The sequence below is a fragment of the Crocodylus siamensis genome, chromosome 3, assembly GCF_052110815.1.
Source record: "Crocodylus siamensis isolate JL-2025a chromosome 3, ASM5211081v1, whole genome shotgun sequence".
NCBI classification, from domain to species: Eukaryota; Metazoa; Chordata; order Crocodylia; family Crocodylidae; genus Crocodylus; species Crocodylus siamensis.
The window spans coordinates 87,975,483-88,000,889 of record NC_143397.1 but is presented as its reverse complement, the minus strand read 5'-3'; the positions used below and the strand labels follow the sequence as shown (position 1 = coordinate 88,000,889).

General features: G+C 39.3%; 1 protein-coding gene across 14 annotated transcripts in view; it reads left to right on the top strand.

Annotated features, from left to right (window-relative positions):
* BNC2 (basonuclin zinc finger protein 2) overlaps positions 1 to 25,407 on the top strand; it is a 471,942-nt gene that overhangs the window by 115,396 nt on the left and 331,139 nt on the right. For 3 of the 14 annotated variants that reach the window (XR_016441272.1, XM_090038765.1, XM_090038764.1), the window contains exon 1: positions 24,398 to 24,968. The exons of 10 other annotated variants lie outside the window; for them this stretch is intronic. Coding sequence is in view for 3 of the 4 variants with exons in the window: in XM_090038765.1 (XP_089894891.1) it covers positions 24,903 to 24,968 (66 nt within the window). In the remaining variant the exon portion in view is untranslated. Of the gene's footprint in view, positions 1 to 24,397; positions 24,969 to 25,407 lie in introns of those variants that run through there. One more of the 14 variants, XM_090038745.1, reaches the window with a different exon arrangement.

Here is a 25,407-nt window from a genome sequence, read left to right as displayed (position 1 = left end):
CAACCAAGTTGGCATCACGCACCATCTTGACCATATTGCCCCCATTGTTGGTGACCATGAACCCATGGGTGAGCTTGCTCTGCCCAATGAGCCACCCCTGCACCATGCAGTTGATGGCCACCATGATCTGCCTTCCCATATGGGAATCATCCATCACCTCTATTTGAAGGACAGCCCACCTCTGGCCTGACTGATGGCACCAGCGTCCTGTGAGGGAGAGGTAGGCATGATCTCCACCCTGGCCGCTCCAGATGTCCGAGGTGAAGTACAGAGCTACCTGTGGCCCTGCCTTGCACAGCTCTTCCCTCAAGTACTCCCAGCATGCCTCATAGAGGGAGGACATCGCTGCTAAAGGGGGTGCATGTGGGCACTTGGTAGGATGGGGCCACGAGTGCCATGAGCCACCTGAACCCTGGATGCTCAACTAAGGAGAAGGGATGGCCATTCAGAGCAAGCATCTCCCCAGTGCTCTGGGTGACCTCGCTCACCTTTGGAATGTGCCCCCTCCTTTGCCCCACCTGTCCCCCACTGGTCCAGGGTGATCTGCCTCTGCTTCTTGGGGACAGGGGCCTTGAAGTGAGAGGGGGACTTCTTTTTGGGTATGCTCCTACTGGTGCCAGGCTGAGGAGGATCAAGGGCAAGGGGTCCCCCTGAGATGCAGTAGCATCGCCGTGGTGATGAAGTGTTTCACCTCCTCGTGCCGGCTGATCTGCTTTCAGCAGTACTGGAAGATAGCATACTTGAGATCACCTGCCACCTCAAAATTTTCCCGCACTATACTACCTCCTCACTTCTGGGGTACGGGTGTGGATATTGCCTTATCCCCTCCATAACAGGCAGAGGCACAACAACAGGAGGAGATGACTTAGCTGAGCCACTTGCCTCCACAACCTCAACCTTTTCTGAGGTGCTTTCCGGAGAAGTAGACCTGGCTCTATGGGAACTTTGAGGCATGTGGAGCACAAACTCAGATTCTTTCTTGTTCCCCAGAATTTCTTTTGCTAGGGCACTCGGGTCCCCTGCTTTCAGGTCTAGCTCCTCCTCTGGCACTGGGAGGCTTATGCTGGGAGATGAAATTGGGGTGGAAGAGACTGTCATGCTGGTGCTGGTAGCTATTTCTGGTGTTAGGTTAGCTGGTTCAGGTGCAGGTGCAGGAACAGGTACTGCTCCCACCTCCTTGCTCCCACTGGCAGCAGAAGCCTCATTGCTGCCAGGATATGTCTATGTTTGGGGCGGGGTGGGGAACTTGTAGCTCTCCCCCTACCCTCTCTAGCCCCTTTCCCTCCCCTTCCAGAAGACCTGGCACCTGCCTTTCCAGCACACTTCACACTTCATGCTTTGCTGTGCTGGAAAATGTGTGTATGTGCAACTGTAACATCTCTTCTGTGTGTGTGTGTGTGTGTGTGTGTGTGTGTGTGTAAAAATAACTAGTATCTCTTCTTCTCTGTTTACTGTATGTGTAATTAATAATATTAATATATCTTCTCTGTTTACTGTATGTATGTATAATTAATAATATCAATATCTCGTTTTCTCTGATTACTGTATGTGCCTGTAACTAATATCTCTTCTTCTTGGTTTACTGTGTGTGAGTGTGTGTAATGTATGTGTTTTCCTGCACAGTGATGAATCATGCTAGCAGGGAAAATATAGCGTTGTTTTAAAGCATGGGAAAAGATAACAAGAATAAGAGGCTTTGGGGGGAATAATAAGTTGAAAGAAATGGATTGGATAGGGATAAGTAAAATGATTCTAGGCAAGGGTATTTAATAAGCTGTATCCAGTCCCTTCCAAGAAGACAGACTATCAAGAGTCTGACTAGAAAGCCAAGACAGTCCAGTAGAACCTTTCAGATGCTGTTGCTCAGGCAGAAACAGCTCACAAAAGGTACAGAAAGGCTGCAGACAGAGGCTTATATGCTGTTTCTACGTTCCTCCCCCCGAGCCAGAGCACTGTGATTGGAAAAGGACTCAGGGAAAGATCACAGTCACTGGCCAGCTACAGCTGTCAGTCTTCCCCCACCATTTCCCCTCCCCTTCTCAGTTTCTGTTCGCCTGGAAGACTGCCTTCCGAATCTCCAAATCTTTTCTGAGTCAATTCGGAGTTTTTTTGGTCTTCCGATTTGATTCAGATTTGGTGATTTGGTCTCCGACTCCATCCGAATCTTCTCCAAATCGAATTGGTGACCGAAGCTTTGCACACCCCTACTAAAGAGGCAATGTTGTCCAAACCCCTACTCAAAGCAGGACTGTCCCCAACTATATCATCCCAACCCTCCAACAGTCCAACCCTACTACCATTCAGTATTTGTCTTTTGTTTTTCATGTGTGGTTAGTGGAGCATTGAAAGGGAAGTTGAAAGAGGGGTGATTTGGGTGTGGCATGTGTAATAGATGCGTGGATCAATTGAGAAGTAGGTAAGGAAAAAAAATCTTTATGTAGGAGGCTGGGACCAAGTTGCAGAGTATGTGCTACAGTGTTGGTGAAATAACAGTGGTATTTCTGAAAAAAGATAACAACTTTTCATAGAAAAGGCAGAAAGAATTGTACCCAATGTGTGTGTGTGTGTGTGTGTGTGTGTGTGTGTGTATGTATAAAAATAAACAAGACAGAGAATAGTAGTAAGGTATTAGTTAGGTTAGGATGGGATAAGTAAAATTTTAAGTATTTGGTAGATGGGGATGGACAAGAATTACTGAATAGGTGAAACAAAAGACAGGCAAAATGACAAGGAGTAAAGGCATGGTAAGCCAGGTACGATCTTAGATTGTTTAAGGAAAATCGCACCAAAAACATGATTTCCATAGAACAAGTGTGTACACCATGGTGTACAGAATTGAGATGAAAATCTTATGACAGCTTCTGTGACTATATTTTTTGTCTAATCTGGAAATTAAAGTATTTTGTTATATTATAAAAGTGTATTGCTATGGATCATCAGCCATCTCCTAGTTGAAACCTGGAAGCTGCAAGCTTGGCATGCATGGGCCTTATACATTTTAAGTCACCGTACATATTGAATAAAAAAGCATGCTGTATCATGTATAAAATTTCATCTCATTCACTATAATTTAGGAGAAGAAAAGAATAAGAGTTTATTTAATAGATAATAGACCATTTAATAAATTAGGTTTTTTTGAGGTCATAGGTTAAATTTAGTTATTATAAACCCCCCATTGAGTGAAGTAATTTATCAAATAGTATATGGAATATTGCATTAAAATGATTGAAGAGCAAATACAACATACTGCTTAGAGCTTCAACATATAGGTAGGATTGTACCTAAAAATTAATGCCCACATTTTTAAAAAACATCCACACACATCATCTCAGTTCTGCAGATGGGCCTATGAATAACTTTAATCATGTGACTTGTCCCATTGAATACATAGGAAAGCTTATTTGTGTAAAGGTATTTTTATGTTTATTTTCAGGATTGGGAACATGATTTCTGTGTGCAATTAACATAGGTGCACTACTTGGAAGTGCAGATGACCACCTATACACTCAACTGCCCAGTTTCATATACAAACTTTACTTGTGTACATGCTGCCAAAACCCTGGATCTCAGTGTAGATATTTTCATTTGATAAAACAAATGTTGAGAGGCCAAGAGTTCACAGATCACTAACTGAAAAGAAAGATGATTTGGTTTTCATTATTCTCATAGACCTATATTAGAGAAATATTCCATATTGTGTAAGCCTTTGTTTTCTATAGGCAAAAGTAAAATCTGAAAGCCCTTTGGAGTTTTAAATACAATATAAATGTCATGCGTAATCATAACAAATATGCACAATGTTTTAAAACATTTGTATTGTATGGAAGCAATTACTGGCACCAAGTGTATCACACGCCCCTCACATGGGCTAGAGCCAAAAAAATGAAGGTTTCTAAACAAAATTACTTCTGTGTGGGTGGGAAGAGAGCAAGGTTAACTTTTATTAGGAAGCAATATTGAGCCATATTTTAATGCCAATCACATACTTTTAAAGTCTAATAAATAAGTAATAAAACTGCTTCATGTTTCGGCTTAGGTTACTTTTTCCCTTCATTCTCTGTTACTGGTCTTCCAAGGGAGATCCTTAGACTTTTATAGTAGAAGTCATTAAGACATGACATGTATAAATAGGAATCCAGCTTATAGCAGGCAGCTATTGTTCCATTTGCCTTGTGCCCAATCTGTGGTTGCTGACAGAGTAAAGTATTCAGTTTCCTATTTTTCAACATGTTAGTATTATGTCCTTAAAATAAACCACAGTTGTCCCCCAGGCTTTCATTTCAGAATCATGGAAATGTCAGCATTTTTGAACTACCTGTGATTGTTCCATACATACTTATGAGTGAAGGTATGACTTGCTGTACTGGATACGGCCACTGGTCTCTTTCTTTTCCAGTCTTCTGCTTCTAACACTTGATGAAGCTGTCCACAATGTGTGTTCTTCCATAAGTTAGTGAACCAAATCCTTTCCTGTCTTCTGCTACTCTGTGATCCATTTATATCCATATTTTCATGTGTGATATCCACATTCTTATGTGTTAATTGCCTAGTTTTCCTCAGCTTATACAGCTGCAACTTCCAAAGTTGGGTTCTCCTTTGCCTCTATCTGACCCTAAGCTAAACCTGTATTGAGAATGCCTTCATACCACTTAAGCAAAGACCCAATAAGAATAATACAAACCAAATGTGGAGTAGTCTCCCCAACAACATTAGCAACCCCATTCTGACACCAGAGCTTTTATTTCTTGTGAGAAAAGGTATCCTCCTGAGATACTATTCCACAAATACTGTACTATGACACAGAGGCATAGCAGCTCAGCTCTGCCTGGGGCAGCTACAGACACATGGATTATATTCAAAAGGACCTTGGTAAACCGGAGAACTGGGCTATCAGATAGGAAAATAAAATTCAGTGAAGACAAATGCAAAATGCTAAACATATGAAAAAACGACCAAATACAAAATGCAGATACAATGTGGGGGTAACTGGCTTAGCAGTAAGACTGCCCAGAAAGATCAGGGCTCATGGTGGATCACAAACCCAGCATTAGTCAGTAATGGGATGCTTCTACAAAAACAAACAAACACAATTTCATTTTGGGTTGTATTAACAGATTCAATGCACGCAAGCCACATAGGAAGTAATAGTGCAACTCTGCTCTATGCTGGTTAGCTGGTTAGCTCTTGTACTTTGTCCAGTTTGGTGCACTGTATTTCAAGAAGGATGTAAAGAGACTGGATGGTAACCAGATGTGAATGAAGATGATGATATAGTTGTTGGAATGTAGCCAGATGAAAAATTGAAGGAACTAGATAGGTTTAGTTTAGAGAAAAAGAGACTGAGGGGGAACATGACAGAAGTTTTCAAATATTTAAAACATTGCCATAAAAAAGACATAGAAAATTATTCTGCCTTACCACAGAGGCAATGGGTTGAAATGGTGTCAAAGCAGATATGGGTTAAATCCCAGGGAAAACTTCCTAACTGTAAGAACCATTGGAAAATAGAACAAGCTTTTTAGAAAGGTTATGGAGACTCCCTTGCCAGAGGTTTTCAAGAAGAGTCTGAGTAGTACCATATTTACTTGAATTTAAGATGACCCTCATAATTAGATTTTACACATGAACATTTATTTTTTTAATGTAATTTTTCCATGTATAGAATCAAATTATTGGAGGGTCATCTTTAATTAACCTGCTGCAGGCAGGCAGGCACTGGGGGAGCAGGTGCTTGTGCCTGCTCCTATCCCACCGCTGTCCCCAGCCTGCCCCCAGCCCACAGCCTTGGGCTCTCCCCACCCAGCCTCTGCTCCCTGCCCTCCCCACCCCCCCACCTCTGCTCTATCCCTAGAATCTGCTTCCCCAGCTCCACTCCCAGGCTCTGCTCACGCCCCTCCTGTGCTTCATGCTGGTAAACTATATCCCCATACTTGCCTGGGTCACGGAGCATGGCTCCAGCCCATAAAAAAGATAAGGAAAATTATTCTGCCTTACCACAGAGGCAATGGGTTGAAATGGTGTCAATGCTGCTATGGGACTGGGCTCAGTGCCCAAATGCTGCTATGGGACTGGGCTCGGTGCCCAGGCTGCAGTGTTTATGGAGCCTGGCAGTGTGGAATAAGGATAATGGGGTAAGGGAGAGGGGCAGACAGCGCTACATGGTGAAAGGGAGAAGCAGGGGGGAGATGGTGGGGTGCAGAAGGGCAGGCAGCAGCTATGACTACAGCCCCGGCCTCAGGTAGGGGCTGGATTCTGACCCACAGCAGCTGCCTGTCCCTCCCACTGCCCTCATACTCAAGTCTAAGATGAGGGGCTGAAATGCTAAATTGTGGGGGGATGACATCACTATAGAATCAAATGGAATGGTATTGAGCTGGGATGCTTTGTAAATAATCAATTTGTCCGTATGTGAAGGGGTTGGACAGCAGTGTAGCAATGTGGTTGCAGCAGCAGCGACTTCTGGTTCCTGCTGTGATGCTGGTATTATGCAGTTGCAATCATGAAGTTGCCAGCAGCAGCTGCTTTCCTTATTCCCATTTAGCCTCCCAAGTTGGTACCTGGGCTGGCTGCTTTGGTCTTCGTATCCCAATTGCATTTAAAGAACTCTTACTGAGAGTGCAGGAACAAACTTTCATGATACATAGGAAGACTAGCAAGTGTGGCAGAAGACCAGCTTGGCTTAGCAGGGAACTCTTCAGTAAGCTAAATCACAAAAAGGAAGCTTTTAAGAAGTGGAAACTTGGAGAAATAACTAAGAATATAAGAATATTACTCTGGCATGCAGGGATGAAGTCAGGAAGCCTAAAATGCAATTAGAGTTGCAGCTAGCAAGGGATGTGAAGGGTAACAAGAAGGGTTTCTACAAGTATGTTGGTAGCAAGAGGAGGATCAGGGAAAGTGTGGGTCCCTTACTGAATGGGGGAGGGAACCCTGTGACAGAGGAGGCAGAAAAGGCTGAAGTGCTCATTGCCTTTTTTGCCTCAGTCTTCACAGGCAACATCAGCTCCCAGACTACTGCATGGGGCAGCACAGTTTAGGGAGAAGGCAAGCAGCCAACAGTGGCAAAAGAAAACAGGTTAGGGACTACTTAGAAAAGCTGGACATGTACAAGTATTTAGGGCTGGATGGGTTGCACCTAAGGGTGCTGAGGGACATGGCTGATATGTTTGTAGAGCCATTGGCCATCATCTTTGAAAACTCATGGAGATTAGGAATGGTCCTGGATGATTTGAAAATGGCAAACAGAGGGCCCATATATAAGAAAGGGGGAAAAGGAGGATCTAGGGAAGTACAGAGCAGTCAGTCTCACCTCAGTCCCTGGACAAATCATGGAGCAGGTCCTCAAGGAATTTCTAAGCACTTAGAGGAGAAAAAGGTGATTAGGAACAGTCAGCATGGATGCATCAGGGTCAAGTTGTGCCTGACCAACCTGATTGCCTTGTATGATGAGATGACTGTGGATGTGGGGAGACTGGTGGATTTGATATACCGTGATTTTAGCAAGGCTTTTGATACAGTTTCTCACAACATTCTCCCAGGCAAGATAACAAAATATGGTCTGGATGAATGGACTGTAAGGTGAATAGAAAACTGGCTGGAACATTGGGCTCAGAGAGTAGTAATCTATGTCTAGTTGGCAGCCGGTATCAAGTGGAGTGCTCCAGGAGTCAGACCTGGGGCGCGTTTTCTTCAATGTCTTCATCAACGACCTGGAAGATGGGATGGACTACACCCTCAGCAAGTTTACAAAACACCTTTCATAGATGAGTCTATGAACTTCACTTCATAAATCTACTGGATACAAAATATCCTGGATTAAATATAGACATTGGATTTATGGCACATTATGACCTGCCTGCCATCTGATAACCCCAGGTAGCCTGTCTGCATATTACCAGTTACATTTTATCACTTTCTTCCCCCTCCACAATACTTTTCACACTTACTGTCTCCCATTCCTTCTGAACCTTACTTGCCACAGATTTGCATTTTCACAGACCTGCATTTTGCACTTTGCATTTCTACCCAGGAAAGCACACAAACAGCAACAGACTTCCCCTATGCCTGTAGAAGGGCATTTGTGCCCGAAACATGCAAAAACAATTTTTCCAACTTTTTAGTTTGTGTAATAAATAATACCACATCTACACAAAGAGCCTTGTTTGCCTGTGTCTTTAGAGCAACATGGCTACAACCAAGAACCCTAATGACTTGTTATAGGTATTTAGTTACATTACAAGTAACTTCATATTTCATCATTTATAACTTCATAATTCGGGACTTTCTTAATTCAAAGACCTAACATATGGATTAATGTTTTGTATTGGATAGTCCATGTGGTAGAATAAAAGGCCTGTTGATAAACAGTTGTGATGCTTCACTGAAAGAATACTGACAATCAACTAATGCAAATTCACAGGTGGAATACATTGTATTATGTAATTGAGCCAGTCTCTAGAACAATAGAATAGAGCTTTTCTGAAAACAGAATTGTTGTTGGTAGAAGCACCCTTTTGACTCAAAATTGAGTTTTTAGAATGTATGGACATATCAGCAATTGACAAAGTGGTGTTCAAGATTAGGAGGGAAGCTTACAAATTGCTTTAGTAGAGAGGTTCAGGAAGAATAAGACTAGGGTTAAGGGCAGCTATATCTAGAGCTGAAGGAAAGATAAAAGGGAATAGGCGACAGCAGCAATAAATAGGGGGGCAAGAGTTTGTGCAAGTGAGACCAGGATCCAAAGCATTTTAAATAATAGAATAGAACCCAGCATATTTTGTAGTTTTTGTAGTATGTGTCACTGCAAATAATTCATCTCTGGTTTATACTGTCTGCTGTCTGTATACACTACATAGGTTGTTCTTTGTGGTTTACATCATTATTAGAATTCCATGATGAAATTGCAACCCTGTAATGCAGTTACCTGTTTTTTTTTCTTTGCACATTGTTTCATATTCATTTTGAAAATGTCAGTCTCCTCAAAATTCCTGCTGACCCACAGAGTGAATTCCGTCTAATAAAAGCAAGTACTGTATTGTATAAGTTGAGTTTTGAAGCCCAATTTTTGTCTTAAAAATCAAACTTGATCTATACACCATGCCACATCAAAAAATCAGGGATGGGGCGGGGCTCAGCTGGTGTGGCCCCATTCCCTGCCAGCAGTGCTGCTAGCAGGGGATGAGGCTGTGCCAGTCAAGTACCGAGCCCAGCTGAGCTGAGCTCTGTCCCTGTCTCTGTCCCTTATGAGCAGCGCTGGGTTCGCAAGGATTGGGGCCACACTAGCTGAGCGCTGAGCTCATCCCTGTCCCTGTCCCCATCCCTGTTCCCTGTGAGTGGCACTGGGCTCGGCACTGCTCATGGGGGATGGGGACACGATTAGGCTTGGAGCTTGGCTGGCACGGCCCCATCCCTGTCCCCAAGGAATGGGGCTGCGTCAGCTGAGCGTCAGCTCAGCCCCAATTTATATACCATGCCTATGAAAATCCTTACCTTTCAGATTGAAAAGCCAGGGGTTGACCTGTACACTGTGTCAACCTATACACTGAAATACAGTAACTATAAAAAAAACCCCCTTTCTGCAGGGAAAGAGGAATGATTTTAATGGAGCTAGACTGTAGATACATGGAACCACCCAATGTCTGTAGACTGTATGCAGATACTGTAAATATGGCGATACTGGATTAATGCTCTTGAATATTTTGGTTGATTTTGCCTTATATCCAGTAATGGTACCAGTAAAGGGAAAAGCCAGTTCTTAATACTTTTTTTTTAATTGCCATTTCCTTAATTTATTTGCATTTAAAAAAGTATTTAGTAACTGCTAGTCCCTGCAATATTGGATTAAGCATTATTGCCACTTCAGGCCTCATCTTCAGAAATGGCTCCTAATATTAGGTATCCCACTAAAGGCACGTAGGGCTCTGACTATTCAGGAGGGTTAAGCACCCTTATGTGTGACAGAAACCAACAAGAGCTGCAGGTAGTCAACAACTCTGTAAATCAGCCTTCTACATGTTTCAAGCACAGCACCCAAAAACAGAAGCTGTCTATTTTAGAGTTCAAATGTGAAAACTTAGCTATGTAAAATTTGCCCAGTGCTCTACAACGCATCATAAAAAGACCAGGATTAGATTGCAGGAGCGTTTGTTTCTAGATCTCATAGTTAAAACAGCAGATAATTTACTTCACTGAAAAGATTTTATGTTGATTCCACACATACTTGTGATAGTTAGATGTATCCTTTACTCATCAAAAGACAATTGTAATTACATACAGAGGCGTTTCACTAATTGTGTTTTGGTAAGTGTGGTTGGATTTGGGGCTGAAATGTAAATTCTGCCATGCTTACATAAAAAGGAGCATCCATAGCAGCTTTGTCTGTGCACAAGAGTAGGAATGTTTTAGTGAAGTGAATAGGAAAAGCTAAATTTAGCACAACTATTGTTAAAAACAGGTTTTTGGTAAATGCAGGTTTTTGGTAAATCCAGTGTTATACTGTTATATACTGTAGTGTACACAAAGTATACAATGTTAGCATTGTGTCAGCTTCCTCAGGTATAGGTAAAACCTATAAAAGCTTGAATAGGACATTTAAGAGAATAGATTACTAAAATAGGAAGCATCAAATAACACAAGTATGAATTTTAGCATTAGTGACCTTCAATAATAGAGCATCCCTTTTAGATACGAAAATGTGAAAAAACAAAAAAAAGTTTTATGTTATATTTTTACTTTTTTTTGGTCATACAGATTGTAATAGCAAAGTGGGGGCTATGTGTCCTGTCCTGACAGGCAGATTTGCAGAAGTCTGCATGTCAGTTCACAAGTGAAATATTCAAGATCAGCATCAGTCACTTGAGTTAAGTAGATTCAATGGCTGGGTTGGGAAATTTTCTAGATAAGTCACAAGTCTTGTCTGTATTACATTAATATTTTAATTTACTCAGACTTTGGTTGTAGGACACATGTTCAGTATATCTATTCATCATCTGTTTGCAGTGAATTCTGCAGATAAACTTAATCAGATGGATCACAGTGTTTAGTATATTTGTTACTGTGATAGATGGATTTCTCTCATTCCTTTATATAGCCCTTCTCCCTGCAACCTTCCCTTCACTATAAAATTTTGTATGGCCAACAAAAATAAATAAAACAAGGAAAGGTGGAAGAAACATTAATTCCATTATACAAAGTTTTATAATGTTGACTCATATATACTTAAAAATCTCAGCTAAATGATGACTTTGACAAAGATTTAAGAAACCAGCAGTGTGAAGTGTTCTGTAGGCTAACAGTTTTAATGGGTTTATCTTAGACAGTTCTTCAGTTGTGAAAGTGTCAGTTAATAATTTACCCATCCCAAGAGGCAGTGGAAGCAATCACACTCTGTAGCAAGGTACTCTTGGGCCTGTCGCTTTGCTGCAGCTCATCTTGACTATAGTAATGCGCCATTGGATGCGACATCAGCACTGTGTCTGCACTTTGACAAATGAAGTCTTGTAAGAGCTAAATAAGGCACGGGAAGTTTTGGAATGAGGAAATGGCTCTTCAGTTGATTTCTGCAGTAATGGATTACTGTAAATGTCCGTCTGCTGCACTTCAAAAGAAACACAATTTAAAACTGAAATTTTTTTTAGATGTTTCTGATTCTTAGGGACAACTTTTGAGGATGCAGATACACAGTTCACAGTTTTTATTGATACTTTCCGTGTAAATGTGCTGCTCTGCTAATACATTGAACTCCTAGCAAGGACTGAAGTTCACTACCAGAAATGTGAATATTTGACATAAAAAAGCTCTGAAGTATGGCACTCCTGCCATCATCTTTTACCATGCAGTTTGTTCAGATGCAATTGTTAACATGAAACCACAGTAGATTAAGCAGTATTCATGTGAATTTTATTGTCCTTTTTACCCATTGAATTATACTGTAGCACTAGCATGGTAAGTTTTGTAATTGGTGTTCTAGTATGTAAAGAATGTTTCTCCCCAGAATATTCACTTTGACTATATATTTTTATTAGACATTATTCCATTATAAAGATTTACAGTTATTTAATAATGATTTATTATAGTAATTTATTCTGCTGGCTGTTACACACTTTAACTGGAATTTGTAAATCAAATTTATATTGAAATTCACTAGAAACATACGTTTCAGATTCTATGAAATATATTTCAAAATTATTTTGTAAAAACAGGCAATTGTATGAATTAATTGTTTCAGTTTCTTAGTGTTTACATGGAAGCTTTTCTTCCATGTATTCTGCCAATGTTTAGCTGCTTTACTTCCTAAGGGACTGGCAGGGTTTGGTGCTACTGTACAAAATATGCGGCTGTAAAACTGCTACTCTTCACCTTGTCCTCTGAAAAATAAGAACCAAATCATGCACTTGTACTGGAGTGATCAAGTTGCATTTGATGTCAAGAAGAGAAACCAGCAGCAATTTATGTGTGGTTCTAATTGTTTTCTATGTTTTGTGATAGTAAATTTGAGATATACATATCCTGAGTTACGAGAGATGGAGTAAACTTAGCATTAGAGGTGGTCAGAAACTGAAACAAATCATCAATTTTTTCATTTACCTTTTTAAAGTACTTGTTTTCCAAAATATTTTTTCTTGTGAAATTTACCTAACAGCTTTACAGTGGGTAGCATTCATTCTGAAGCTTCAGAAGCATCAGTAACAGCTTCTCTCCTAAACTTGTTGCCTGCTGAGTATTAGTCTTGTGGACTCATTTGGCCATTGCAATGCTGAAATGAAGATTGTTGATTAAAACAGGAGCTTGGGACTTAGGACATTTGGATACGTTGTTCTGCACTGGACTTCCTGCATAGGGTTTGGATTGGGCCAGCTTTGTTTAAACAGCCTGACTTCATTTATCTATCTATATCAGGGCCAGATTTTTTTAAAAAAAATGCTTAGCCAGCACCACAGTGAGTTCTTTTGAGAATATGGTATCAGGTAGGGTGTGAGGTCATGAAAATTCCAGCCTTAACCTCCTATATATATCCATTGCACACCAATAAAAATCTTTCCTTTTTTCCATCTCTTTTGCTCTTTCATTTACTTAGATTTTAAAGTCCTTTGGACTTGGCTTCTCTCTGCTGTTTGTAGAGAGGCACAATGAAGCCTGAGCTCTTTTAGATGAGTCAGACTTTTCGATACTGTCTTTTTGCAAATAAAAATAACATTCTGTTGCAACAACTAAGAATAATGAAACAAATTTTCAGTCCCTTTGTAAACAAAATCTCTTTTTAAGAAGAATAGAAATCATTTTGGTGTCTTTCATAGATTTTATACAAAAGTAAGTATGTGAGTAAAGACATAATTACAAGAGCAACTATTTAGCCAAGAACCTGGTGATGCAAGATGTGGGTTTGGTTCAGTCTCATCACTTGCTTCCTATCCTTTGTGAAAATTAGCTGTTATGCATGTGTGTACAAGTGCAAGATTTGAATTTGATACATTCTTGCATATTGAAAAATAAACTGAACCTTAAATCTACAGTAAATTCAACTCTTTAGGAAACTGAAAAAATGTCATCAATACTTTTTGTGAAGCTCAACTTTCTATGGTCTTAAAAAATAAAGCTAAGAGAGTGGGGGCAAGAACAGAGGCAGAGCACTTTTCAGTGAAGAGCAGGGATTCAGGTTACTTTCCTGAAATTATTGGAGATCACAAGCTAGTAAAATACATAGCTAAAATGAAATCAAGTTATATTAATCTGAAAAATGTAGGATCCCATTCCTGGATTCTTTCTTTTTCCGTTTTTTCTGTTGATGGGTAGGAGGGGGGCTAGGGCTGGAATGAGGTATAAAAGGTGGAAATTTTATGACAGACATCTACACTGAAGCCTACTGTACACCTTCCTTTTGAATATGACCAGCAAAGGAAAGAAAATTTGGGGTGTTTTTGTTAATGCCTACCACATTTTCCTCACATACCTGACAAATACTCTCTCTGTGAAAGATTGTGAAAGATTCTATAACTTTGCTCCTTCACTTGAAGGTGTGGATGAAGCTTTCCTCATTCCTTTAAGGAGTCCTTTAGCAAAAATACAGAAAGTTATTCACTGTATTCCTTAGAAGTTCTTCAGAAAATCTACTATTAATGTCTGCCTCATAAAGAAGCAAAAAAGAAATGTTTTTTCCCTTTGCAGGTCACCTTTTAGAGGCTAAGTCTTGTGTTGCTAAGACTAGTCTCAGAGCAACAGAGACTATGATACATGCAATAGGTTTCAAATCTTTGCTTTAGCTTATACTAATAAAATAGTGGAATGTGGTTTGCTTTCATGCCATATAAGATTTGATGAGCTAGATATAAAACTCACTGAAGCATTCTTTTGTGCCATAGTGGCAGTGGGAGAGAATACTGTGTCACTTAGTGGACATACAGTACTTATTCAGCAGTAGATTAGTGTTTTTAAGCTTTGGGTCAACAATGCTGGAGTACAATAGTACAAAATACTAACCCTTTTCCTAATTACAGAGTCTTCATGGAAGTTTATTGGCATCACCACAATTGTTTTGTGATTGACTGTCATCTAATTTTACTAGTGTCCAATGGGGGAACCTGAAGAGGGATAATCTAAAAAAATGTAAAACAGACAAAACCTTACAGTAACCTGTTTTTTAACTGTTGCCTCTGTACTCTGCTCATTGCATATACCAAATTGATTAAACCAAACATGCTGTTGGGTTGGAAATAGGTGGCTGTTTTGATGTTGAACCCCCACCAATCTTAATGGAGTGTTGAAATTTGGATAATGGTCAACCCTGGGGACCTTGAAGGGAGAGGATAGAAAGTACTCACATTCAGCCATACCAGAGCCTTTCCCCTGCCTGGTGTCATCTTTGTACAGCAGACTTTATAAAGTGAATGTTACTGGGGGGTGGGAACATTAATCAGCTCTTATTGGTTGGATGAACCCATTTGACTTACAGAAATTCCCTTGTATTGGCCTCCAGGAGAAGTCTTGCCACATCCCCATAGCTGAACAGCCCTGTTTACAGGACGCTGTGGGTCTTACGAGATCACTGGAGTTGGGACTGGGAATAATTTATTTCTTAAAGACCAAATTGATCAGCTCTCTGGCAGGTTTTCATCTTCCTTAAAGCATTCTAGAAGCCTGGTTTTGTGGTTAAAGGAGTAAGAAAATGAGTTTAATCTCAGGTAGTAATATGGCTTGTGCTATTTGGTTGCAACATCTTGTTAGCTTCCAGAACAGATGAAATGATGAAAGGGCTCATTCATCAGAGATACATAGGAGTGAGAGATATAGGATATAGCTTGTTGACCCTATTAGCTTTTATAGAGAATGTGCAACCTTAGAACTTGGCTGCCTGAGTTAAATTTAGGGTACTTACAATCCACCCTTATGGCAGGAAGGTGGATGGGTCAGAGGTGGGCTAAATCCTAAGGATTAGGCCAAAGAGGGTACCTGATCTTTGAAGGAAGTGTCAGTCCCTTCTTTGTGTAAACTTTATTAAATTTCTTACCATCCAAATGATGCAGCAAAGGGTTTAACAGCCCAGGAGGAAGATAGGAAAAAGTGTTTAAGTCCACCATTGTGCCTTCTGGAACTTGCTCTGTTCCAGAAGTTGGAGAGGCTCTTTATACCCTCTCATAGCCGTACTAGTAGCGTCATAACTTAGAGCATTATTTCATAGACATTAGGGCTGGAAGGGAAGAGCAGAATCCTTAGGAGCCACATTCTTGCCTGAAATATCCATAGCATTGTCTGCTATGGCTCCAATCCTGGCACATCCCATAAGACTAGGCTTGCGAGGGCCTTCTTGAGAGGCAGCCCTAAAGAAATTTACCAGTCACTGTACAAAGGGAAGCCTGTTCTTCCCACAAATGGTTCTTTTAGTGGCCATTTATGCTATTCAAGTCCTTTTTATTAAATGTATATTGGCTACAGGAAGGTTGAAGATTTTGCCTATTGTGTTTTCCTTGAAAGAAGACTTCCTGCCTACTACTCAGCTCTGCCTATTCCTCTTTAATTGTGTGAATGGAGAGAACCCAGCAGCTTCAGTTTCAGGAGTATATATCAACTCTGGCTCCTGAAGAAAACCAGTGTGGTTCAGATGTGGCTTGGGAACAGGGGGTTTGCACTGGAATAGATTTTGTGGGTGCTTTGGGGCTGGAGTGCACACAGCTGTGGGTTCCAGATGCTTGCTATCCTGTATTAATGTGGCTAGTCTATGAAACCATGGCCCCCGCAATTCTACACAAAAGTCCACGCCTGTGGTGGCTTGGAAACTACTCCAAGCAAAAAGAGCATCTGTTTTAGAACAAGTTAGAAAAAAATCCAAGGGCATCCATTCTCAAAATCAGGCTTTTGATAATTTCCAATGAGGCATAGAAAATTTTAAATGCAAATTGCAAAGACTATGATAGTTTCATTGAAAATTGTTTGGATCACTCTTAAAACAAACCGAGACTAAAGAGACCAGGCCTATATTCAGTTTCGAAAATAAAGATGCGGGGGGACACATGATAAGGGCTTACAAAGTAGTAATGGTAAAGAGAAAGTAAATAGCGACTTATTATTTGCTGGCTGCGTCTACACAAGATGCTAAGTCACCATAACAATGAGCTATGGTGACATAGTGTCAGCAGGTACAAACCGTGATGCTGGTGCTATGTTGCCGTGGCGATGAGGTACCTCACTATAGTATGTTGCTACAGTAACATAGCTGCTAAAAATAACAGTGTGCCATGGGAACAGAGCAGTAATGGCTATTAGTGTGCCATCTTTTACTACCTCCTAAGGCAAGTACTAAACGATGGCACAATAATAACTGTGCGATGGGAGGCATGTGTAGACACACCCACTATCTCTCACATTATTGGAACTAGAGCTCACAAGGTGAAACTCATAGCGTAGTAAGTTTAAAATGAACAAAAGGTCTTTTCCACACAGCAGCTAATTAAAGTGTGGAACTCACTGCCGCAAGATGTGGAAGCTGACAGTTTAACCAGATTAAAAACAGGACAAATTCTTGCAGGAAAAATGCATAATAGCTATTGAGCATGAGTATTAGTGGTACAGCCTCTGACTTGGAACTTCCTAGATCCTAAATGCTAGAAGTTGCGAGTGAGGGAGGAATGGTGAAATACACCCTGGTCACCCTGTTCATTGACCCTTCCTCATCCTCTCTCTGCCACTGTGTGCACAAGAGACTGGGTGAATGGACCTACAGTCTGACCCAGTAAATGGCAGTTCTTATGTTCTGCTTTAAACTGTATTTTGATGATAAACAAAAAAAGTGATAGACTGGCTTTGTCTCATACTATCTTAGGTTTTAAAGTATCTATTAATGGCTCTCTCATCACTGGCATTAGGAATGGCCAAATATCTAGGACCAGTTAAAAATGTGCCGTGAGTGTTTATGTATACTTACTGAGCCATGAGTGTTTTTGTATGCTTGCTATGTCTTGACGTGTTGCAGTGGCAGCACAGTACAAGAGTTGTGCAGAATGGGAAATTAATTAACATTTTTCAAAGGTGCTGAGAATTTTCAGATCTCATTGTCTTCAGTGGGAGTTATGGGCATTCAGCACTTCTGAAATCAGGCCAGATACCCCTCCCCTACCTTTCCCCAGTGTCAGTAAGTGACTAAAAGACAATTTTCCTTTTGACATAAAAGTCACTTAGGGCTTTTTAAATGTTATATTCATTTGGGTAAAACTTATACTTTATGGAAGATTTTTAAAATGAGGGAGAACCACTTTGAGTGGAAGGCAGGAGATTTGTTTGAGGGAAAGAGTGATATGGCAGGTGAAGAGGTGCTAAACAAATTCAGTTTTTCCAATTCTTTGTCCTCAGCAGGTATACTAGTCCTTTGCTTCTGGTCTGTCTTAAAAATAGGATAAGTATTAAAAAGTTTATTGACTCTTATTGTACTTCTGAGTATCTTATAAATTATTTAGTTGTCTGATGGATATGTGGCTACCTAACTATAGGGCATGAAATATGCACTGATTTTCTAATACACTGTAGGGAGACCTGTTTATAAAGTATTTAGTATTGGTTTTATAATGCACTGTTGACAACAGGAGACCACGAAGCTCAAAGATCAATCTCATTTTGGCCCGTGGTATTAATGCTGTTTTATGAAGCTCTGTGACAGGTCACTTAGACAACAGCCCTTACTAAAAGGACTTTGTGCCAATGTGTGGTAGTATGACTGTTACTAAGGCATATTTTAGTAGCTGCCAAGGCTGCAGATGAATCTCTTTGTCCAAGTCCCTGAGGTGACTTTGTGGCTGCTGCTACTGCTGGCCAGGTGATGGAACTCATCATTCCCATTCTCTAGAAAGAAGTGAGACAGAGACTGCTGTGTTCCTGCTAATGCAGCTTTTGCTAATTGTCCAGAGAGCTGCTAGGACACTGGGCAGCTCAGGCAGCTCTGTGTGTTGTGAATAAGTTGCTAATTAGGAAATAGAGCTCTCACTTCAGCCTCCTATTTGTAAATGAAGTGCCTTTTCAGCCATCTAAAATGTAAGCTGCATAGATTTCAGTTAATTATTTAATTGTAACAGGCCTTTTTCAGATATCAAATAATTTATGGATTGGGCACAATACAGCATATTATCAAATAATTAGATCATAAGCATAACCTGGAATTGAACCCTATAGAATCTTTGGAGGAACAAAAGAAGTTGCATGTTTATAGAGGCAAGTTAGTAAAGGGATGTGTATAATAAAATTCAATGCCCACAGGTGATTTCCTTAATAGTAAAATCTTCTACTAAACTGGAATTAAACACGTGATTCTGAATTCCAAGTTTTTAAAATCAGGACATCAGCGATATATAGTTTAAAAGTATAACAAAGCAAAAAAAAAGTAAAAACCTGTTTAAGACGGGGTTAACCCCCCCCCGCACACGTCATCCACAGATGAGTGCTTTCACACACACGCATATGCGCGCGCATGCACACACACACATGCATATAACGTGTAGCCTTAAAGGTGGACAAATGCATTTGCCTTATTAAATCAGAGTACATGAATTTCTTCTTTCATTTATCTACATAAACTGAATTGCTGTTTTGTTTTAATAGTTTATGATCTTACCTGGTATTAACAGTGAACCTGCAACTGTTGCTACTGAATCCTTAACTCAAGCCCTACAGAAAAGAACAATTAGTTTTCAGTTTTCTTTTTTAAAAAGGTAAATGCGTTTTATTTTTATAGGTATGCTTTTTTGTTTCTTTTGGAGATTTTAAAATCCTTTTGGGTCCCCTTTAAGAGATGGTCTGAGGTGCACAGTTATTTCAGTAGTGGCATCCTGAGGGTATGGACAAATAGACATTTGTAGTAGTTTCAGAGGGGAGGGGGAGCTGTTGCTTAGGAGCATGCAATTGCTGTTATGCTCTTAAGTGTTACATATGCATGAGCCTGTAGTTATATAAATGGGCCAAAGCCACTCCAACTTTAACCCTGCTACAGGCTCTTGCATGAGTAACACAAGTTAGAGCATAACAGCTGCTACCTCTACCCCTTTTAAAGCCTCTGCAAATGTGTATTTGTCCATACCTTTAGTGGACAGAAAAAGGCTAATATTACAGGGCACAATATGGTCATTTTCCCATTAGATTTAGAGGACCTAAGTCAGAGCCTTTTGAAACCAATGGAGTCTCTTCATTGACTAAAGTAGCCCGTGAATCAGTTCCTAATTTATTGATTTTGGAAGCTACTACAGTAGCCCTTTTTGTATATAGTTACAAAGAAATAAAGGATAAAGGGGAAATTGCCTGTTTATAAACATAGTAGCCAATGTACGCATGAAATGGAGGCCAGAGAAAAATGTGTCCCATGTGCTGAAATGATGCCAGTTTCCATGTAAAACAGTAGCAATATTTACATATATAATGGCATCAAGTTTTTGCTTGGCAGGTAAAATGTTGTGCTTGTTAGCTTTTTAAAAAGTTCTGTTTAGCATTTTGAAGTTGGTGGGTAGTGTTAGTTAAAACTCAAGCTAGTCTATGTGATCTAATTTTATAGGAAGTGGTTATTTAGCAAATTATCTGGGTATAATTAATTGCTGTTTTTAGTACTAGATAATGGATGCTTGCAAGAATATATCAGGCTACTTGTGTTTCATCCTCCCTAAAATTTGCCTAATTCTATGTCTGTATGTTCCATGCAGACATAGAAATGGCTCTGTTTTTGTCCATTTGATGGGGGCTTTTTTGATGCTGGACTGTAAACTTAGTCATTTTGGCACACATCATAATCACCTTCCAGTATATAGCTGCTCAAGAAATACAGGATGTCTTTTCCCTTAAAGAAGTGGAATTTCAGGCAACATAAACTCATGTTACTGTTTTATAAAAACCATATGTCACTCATCACCCTGGGTTGATAAACGGTATAATTTGTGCCATGTAGAGGTAAGCTTTCATAATTGCCCCCAGGTCCATTACTCAAATCTCAAACACCCAACTCTCCATCAACAAACACACCTGTTCCTGTTTGTAACGGGTCTTTCTGGGTAGCAATGTTATTGATTTTGAAGAATCTGAATTGCTTGAAAATTCCCGTGCCCTATTATTGTCCAGAATTCTACCAAAAATTTTGGCCTGAGAAAGCTTTTCTTTCTTTTTTTAAATACAACAAAGCCATGGTATAGTTCTGAAATATTTACTGGTGTTCCTACTGTATGTATGCTCCTTTTAGGATCAATGACAGTAATACACATCAAAATGAAAACAAAAATACTCCTAAATGCACAACACTGTAGATAAAGCTGAGAAGGAGCAGGATTCAACAAAACATTTGTAGCATAGGGGTCTAAGAAGGATGCTGTCATTGTTGGAGGATGACCTAATCAACTAGTATGCATTTGTTTTTTAGTTTTGAGTCAGAAGTTTGTGACCTATTAAAACTCATGTAGAACATGTTTTACAAGGTAAGGATGGCAGTTTTCAGAGGAACTATGATAGTGCCAATGTCTCTTTCTTAGGATATGGAAATGTGGCTTGATTATCTGTCCAGAAAAGGTTTCCTTTATTAATTCTTCCTTTTTTCATTTAAGGCATCTGTTAACATTTCATACAGTATAACAGATGTTGTAGAGCAAGCTCCTTACATCATTCCTTGTGACTATGACCATCATATTGGCTTTGCATATTTTGAAAGTATTAACTCCCCTATGACATACATGCACAACTTCAGTTTTATCCTTGAGTCACATACAAATACAACTGGTAAAAGACTGTTCACACATTATTTTAATGAATGAGAGATGATTAATTTCTCTGTCATTTATGGATATGTATCAGTTTTATTGGAGCAGTCAACTATTCTGTTATAACATTTCTAAAAAACATTTTAATTATAAAAGTTTGGTTGTTCCAACACGAAGAAGGGCTGATTGTCATGAGATGTGGAGGACCATTTCATTTTTATTATTTTGGCAAGAACAGGGACAGTTTTGTCCTGACAAGCCATCAGAGGAATACCAGAGTGTGTCACATGAAAAACCACTGATCTTTAACTCAGCTATATACTTAACCAAGCCTTGAAAATGAATAGTGAATAAGGGAAGAGCAAAGGCCAGTTTACTGTCATTACAGATTACAGAATCTGTTAACATCTGCAGCAAGCTGAACTTTGGGATTTACAGGTACTGTAGAGTAAGTCAATCAAGTGTACAGATCATATTACAAAATTATGTATTTCAATTATGAGATCAAGTGCTAGAATACACACATGTATGTACTACTGATTTCAGAAATATGTGCATGTGTAAATTGTAACATGTAAGTTACTCCCTCATTTTTCAATTTTACCTGGTCAAATGTTAGAACCAAAGCCACAAGTGCTGATTAACAATTATTATACAATAGTTTTACCACTAGTATAAATAAATAAATCCATGCCCACTGCTTTCTCTTTTCCTCAAGAGTGATCTATGGGACACTGCTGCATGTATAGCTAATATAAACATTTATAGTGAACTCCTAGATGTTAGAAAAACAAATACTGTAAAGATCAGTAACATTTTAAAACGATCAGTCGTGGGAATTAACGCTTACAGAAAAACAGCATTCTTTCTTGCCCTGCCGGTAGAATTGCATTGTCTCCCTACAGTCTTGTTAGCTCATACTAACTGAAATGCAAATTCTTTCCAACTAATTGGGCCTCATTGAATGCACATGCATAGTACATAGTTATATGCATGTAGATTTCTTATTTTTTACAAAATTCCACTATAATTATTTTCCTGATTAATATCTAAGTATAGACCTGGAACAAAGGCCCCTTTAAAGACTTTACATATTATTGAACATTAAAGATAGTAACTTTGCATGTTTCAACAACTTAATAATACAAAATAATTGGAGCAAAAAGAAAAAATATTTTTCCATATCTAATGATTTTTACATATTTTTATTAATCCTTTGTATAAACTAACACTTACATGTTCATAATAAAGGAATTTGGAACAAGTAAGAGATGCCCACATTATGTAATGGTTTTGTGATGAGGTTTACCTGTAGACATTATCTAGCTTATCTTGGTTTTTTTATGTATATGTGGCTAATGTGTTATCTTGTCTTGCTAAATTGGTAGTGTTGAGTATCTTGACGTCTATAATTTTAGGAGACAGGCAATGGACAGTTTTATATTTCCAATACATCCACAAAAATGTATTTAATTTTATAAAAGGCTTTATTTTAGTATCCAGTGTTTGGAAAAAAAGTTTTTAATTCACATGTAGATTGCAAAGCTCTTTGAATTCTTGGGCTACAAGAGGTTTTGTTCACAATAACCTTACTGGTTACTGACTTGCACACGTATCCAGGTCCAGCAACCATCCCTTTCATTCAGCATCAGTCCATTCACATAATCTGAAAAATATAAAGCAATTTTGTGACTCTCTTTATCTTCCAATACAAAATATTATGCAAATGTGAGATACATGTAGTTCATACGGCTACCTAGAAAGCTATGGACAAATTAGGATTAAAAGCAGTGTTAAATGAATAAAGACTTTGTTTTCAGAGCAAGGTAGCCAAGTGTTGGGAGAAAAAAATAAGACACGTCCATGCTCCTTGGAATGATCCCCAAAATATTTCTGCCAGCACAGGAATTAAATCAGCAAAGAGCAGGACAGTACATTTAAAAGAAAATGTAGGGTTCTTAGCTTGGATTTTCACAATTATAATTTTTTTAAATGTCATGTCAGTTGTGTCTCTTCTTTCACACAGCAAATAGTTATAGACATAGACAAGGCTTAATCTGTTGCTGAAGGAGATGTACTTCTATTTTATTTTTCCTGAAGAGATTACTTTTTTCTCTTCACAGGCTAGTACTTCACATATCCCTTTTCAAATACACTAAATATTTGTTTTCTTAATTTTCTGTGTTGGTATTAGTATATTTAAACAAGGTGTGACTGAAAACTAATAATGTAGATTTGATGGCTTGAGCTGGTTTTAGGTAAAAACTTGTTTTATTTCTGTGTCTTTCTGTGTTATATTTATTATCAAGAAAGAAAGAAAATAATATTTTTTCCCTTTATCGCGTTGGTATGCTATGACATGGCAGCCCCATTTATGACAATTAAGTGATAGCCCTCATTTGATACTGTGCTTTGAAACAGTTCAGAATTCACCTAGAACAGGTAGCATTTGGCCAGGATTGCTGCTTGGGAAGACTAGATTTGGATGTATTAGCTAGTCAGCCTAATAACCCTGTACAGACTGTATTGATTTTCTAGGAGAGAGTTTATGAACTAAATAAACTTGGAGTTGGTGTCTTAATAAACTGCTTCTCTCAGTCTGTCACATTTAGTTACAGAGCTGTGCAGTTTAGGGGGAAAAAAGGCTAATTCTGTTACAGATTGTTCACAGCAGGGTCTCCAAATTAGCCCTTTGTTTTGTAATGCCACCTTGCTTGGGCTCGCTTTGAGCACATTTCTCAGTTTTACCCTAATGAGTTGCAACACTGATAATGTGGCTGATGATCTTTCATTGATTTCACTATCACTTGCTTGTCTGGTAATTGATCCGTTGCTGAGCCTCTAGTTAATTATATCGGCTTTGACATGGCCCGGTCCACTGGGAATTTCAAGTCTTGCAGAATAACAGTTTTAATAAAAGAGTCTATTACTGCAGGTGCTTGCTGCTGCATGCCAGTTGATTTTGTGTGCGTGTGCGCGCTTTTTTTCCCTGGGAGTGGAGAGGACTGCAGGACAGGAAAAAAGAATGGGGAGGAGGGTGAGGGGGGAGAGGAGAGGCAGAGAGAGAGAGGGAGAGAGAGATGCAGAGAGGAGAAGAGAGGAGGAAGCATGCTATTGACAGTGTCCTTAAGCCTCCCACAAATAACAGCCATTAGTGGGAAGGTCAGAAGCTGAGCAGGCAGCTTGACTGAGGCACTGAGTGCCACTCCAGAAATCAAGAGGCTAGCAAATTTTAGAGGGAGTTTAAGTGGGTAATAGCTAGCTGTAAAGGTACAGCCACTGTTGGCACAGTTGACTCATAGGTTCTCCCCCCACCAAGGAGAATATTTTTATTGACCACAGGTGGACTTAATATATTTTAAGGCAACAGTTCTTTGGGTTCTTGTTTGTTTCTTCACAGATATTGAATTTGCTGCTTTTGAGAATTTTTTTGTACTTAATGGTGGTGAACTGGAGGAAAGTTTAACAGAAAAGCTTTCAGGAGATGTAGGATCTAAGGAAGAAGGCACATTTGTGTCAACATAGTGTACATTTTCTCATCTTTTCTCATTGCACACTAATGACACAAAGCTGCCACTGAAGCTCTCTTCAGTTTCTTTTGTTGTTTCAGAGAGTAAGGTTTATTGTTATTCTTGAGTTAAGAAAAACAAGAGAGTGGTACATTTGTCCTCCTAAATTTGTAGATTTTATTAGAAGATGAATGTTCCTTACCTTTTAAGTTTAGAAAGGATAGCTTTTTTCCCTGGCTGCTTTTATGAGATGGTATGAATTTTGTTTTACATTTCTGAAGTTACATTGTTTATGTAGTTGTGATTTTTTTCCCTCCACGTAGGGGTAAAGTAGGAAACAGAATTTGGCAAATAATATTGGCTGCTCCTTTTAAACTGTGTTAATTTGGTATCAGTATTGTTGTTTCTTGATGTATGTTCATGTTCCTTAAATGCAAAGGAAAGATCTTGCGGAAAAAATATTCTCTGTACCGTACCTTTTGATTGGGTGGAACTGTGTTTTTTCTGCTTTAATTTCTTTTATCTTTCTGATTTGAAAGGTGTACTGCATGTGCATTATCCAGAAACTTGGAGGGGGGAAATATCTACTTTTGATCTTTGGGTGGGGAAAAGGTAAATTGTTTCTTTCCTTCCTCCTGCCCTCCCAAAGATGTTACTTGAACAAAGGAAACAGGGGATTGAAAGCTGAAATG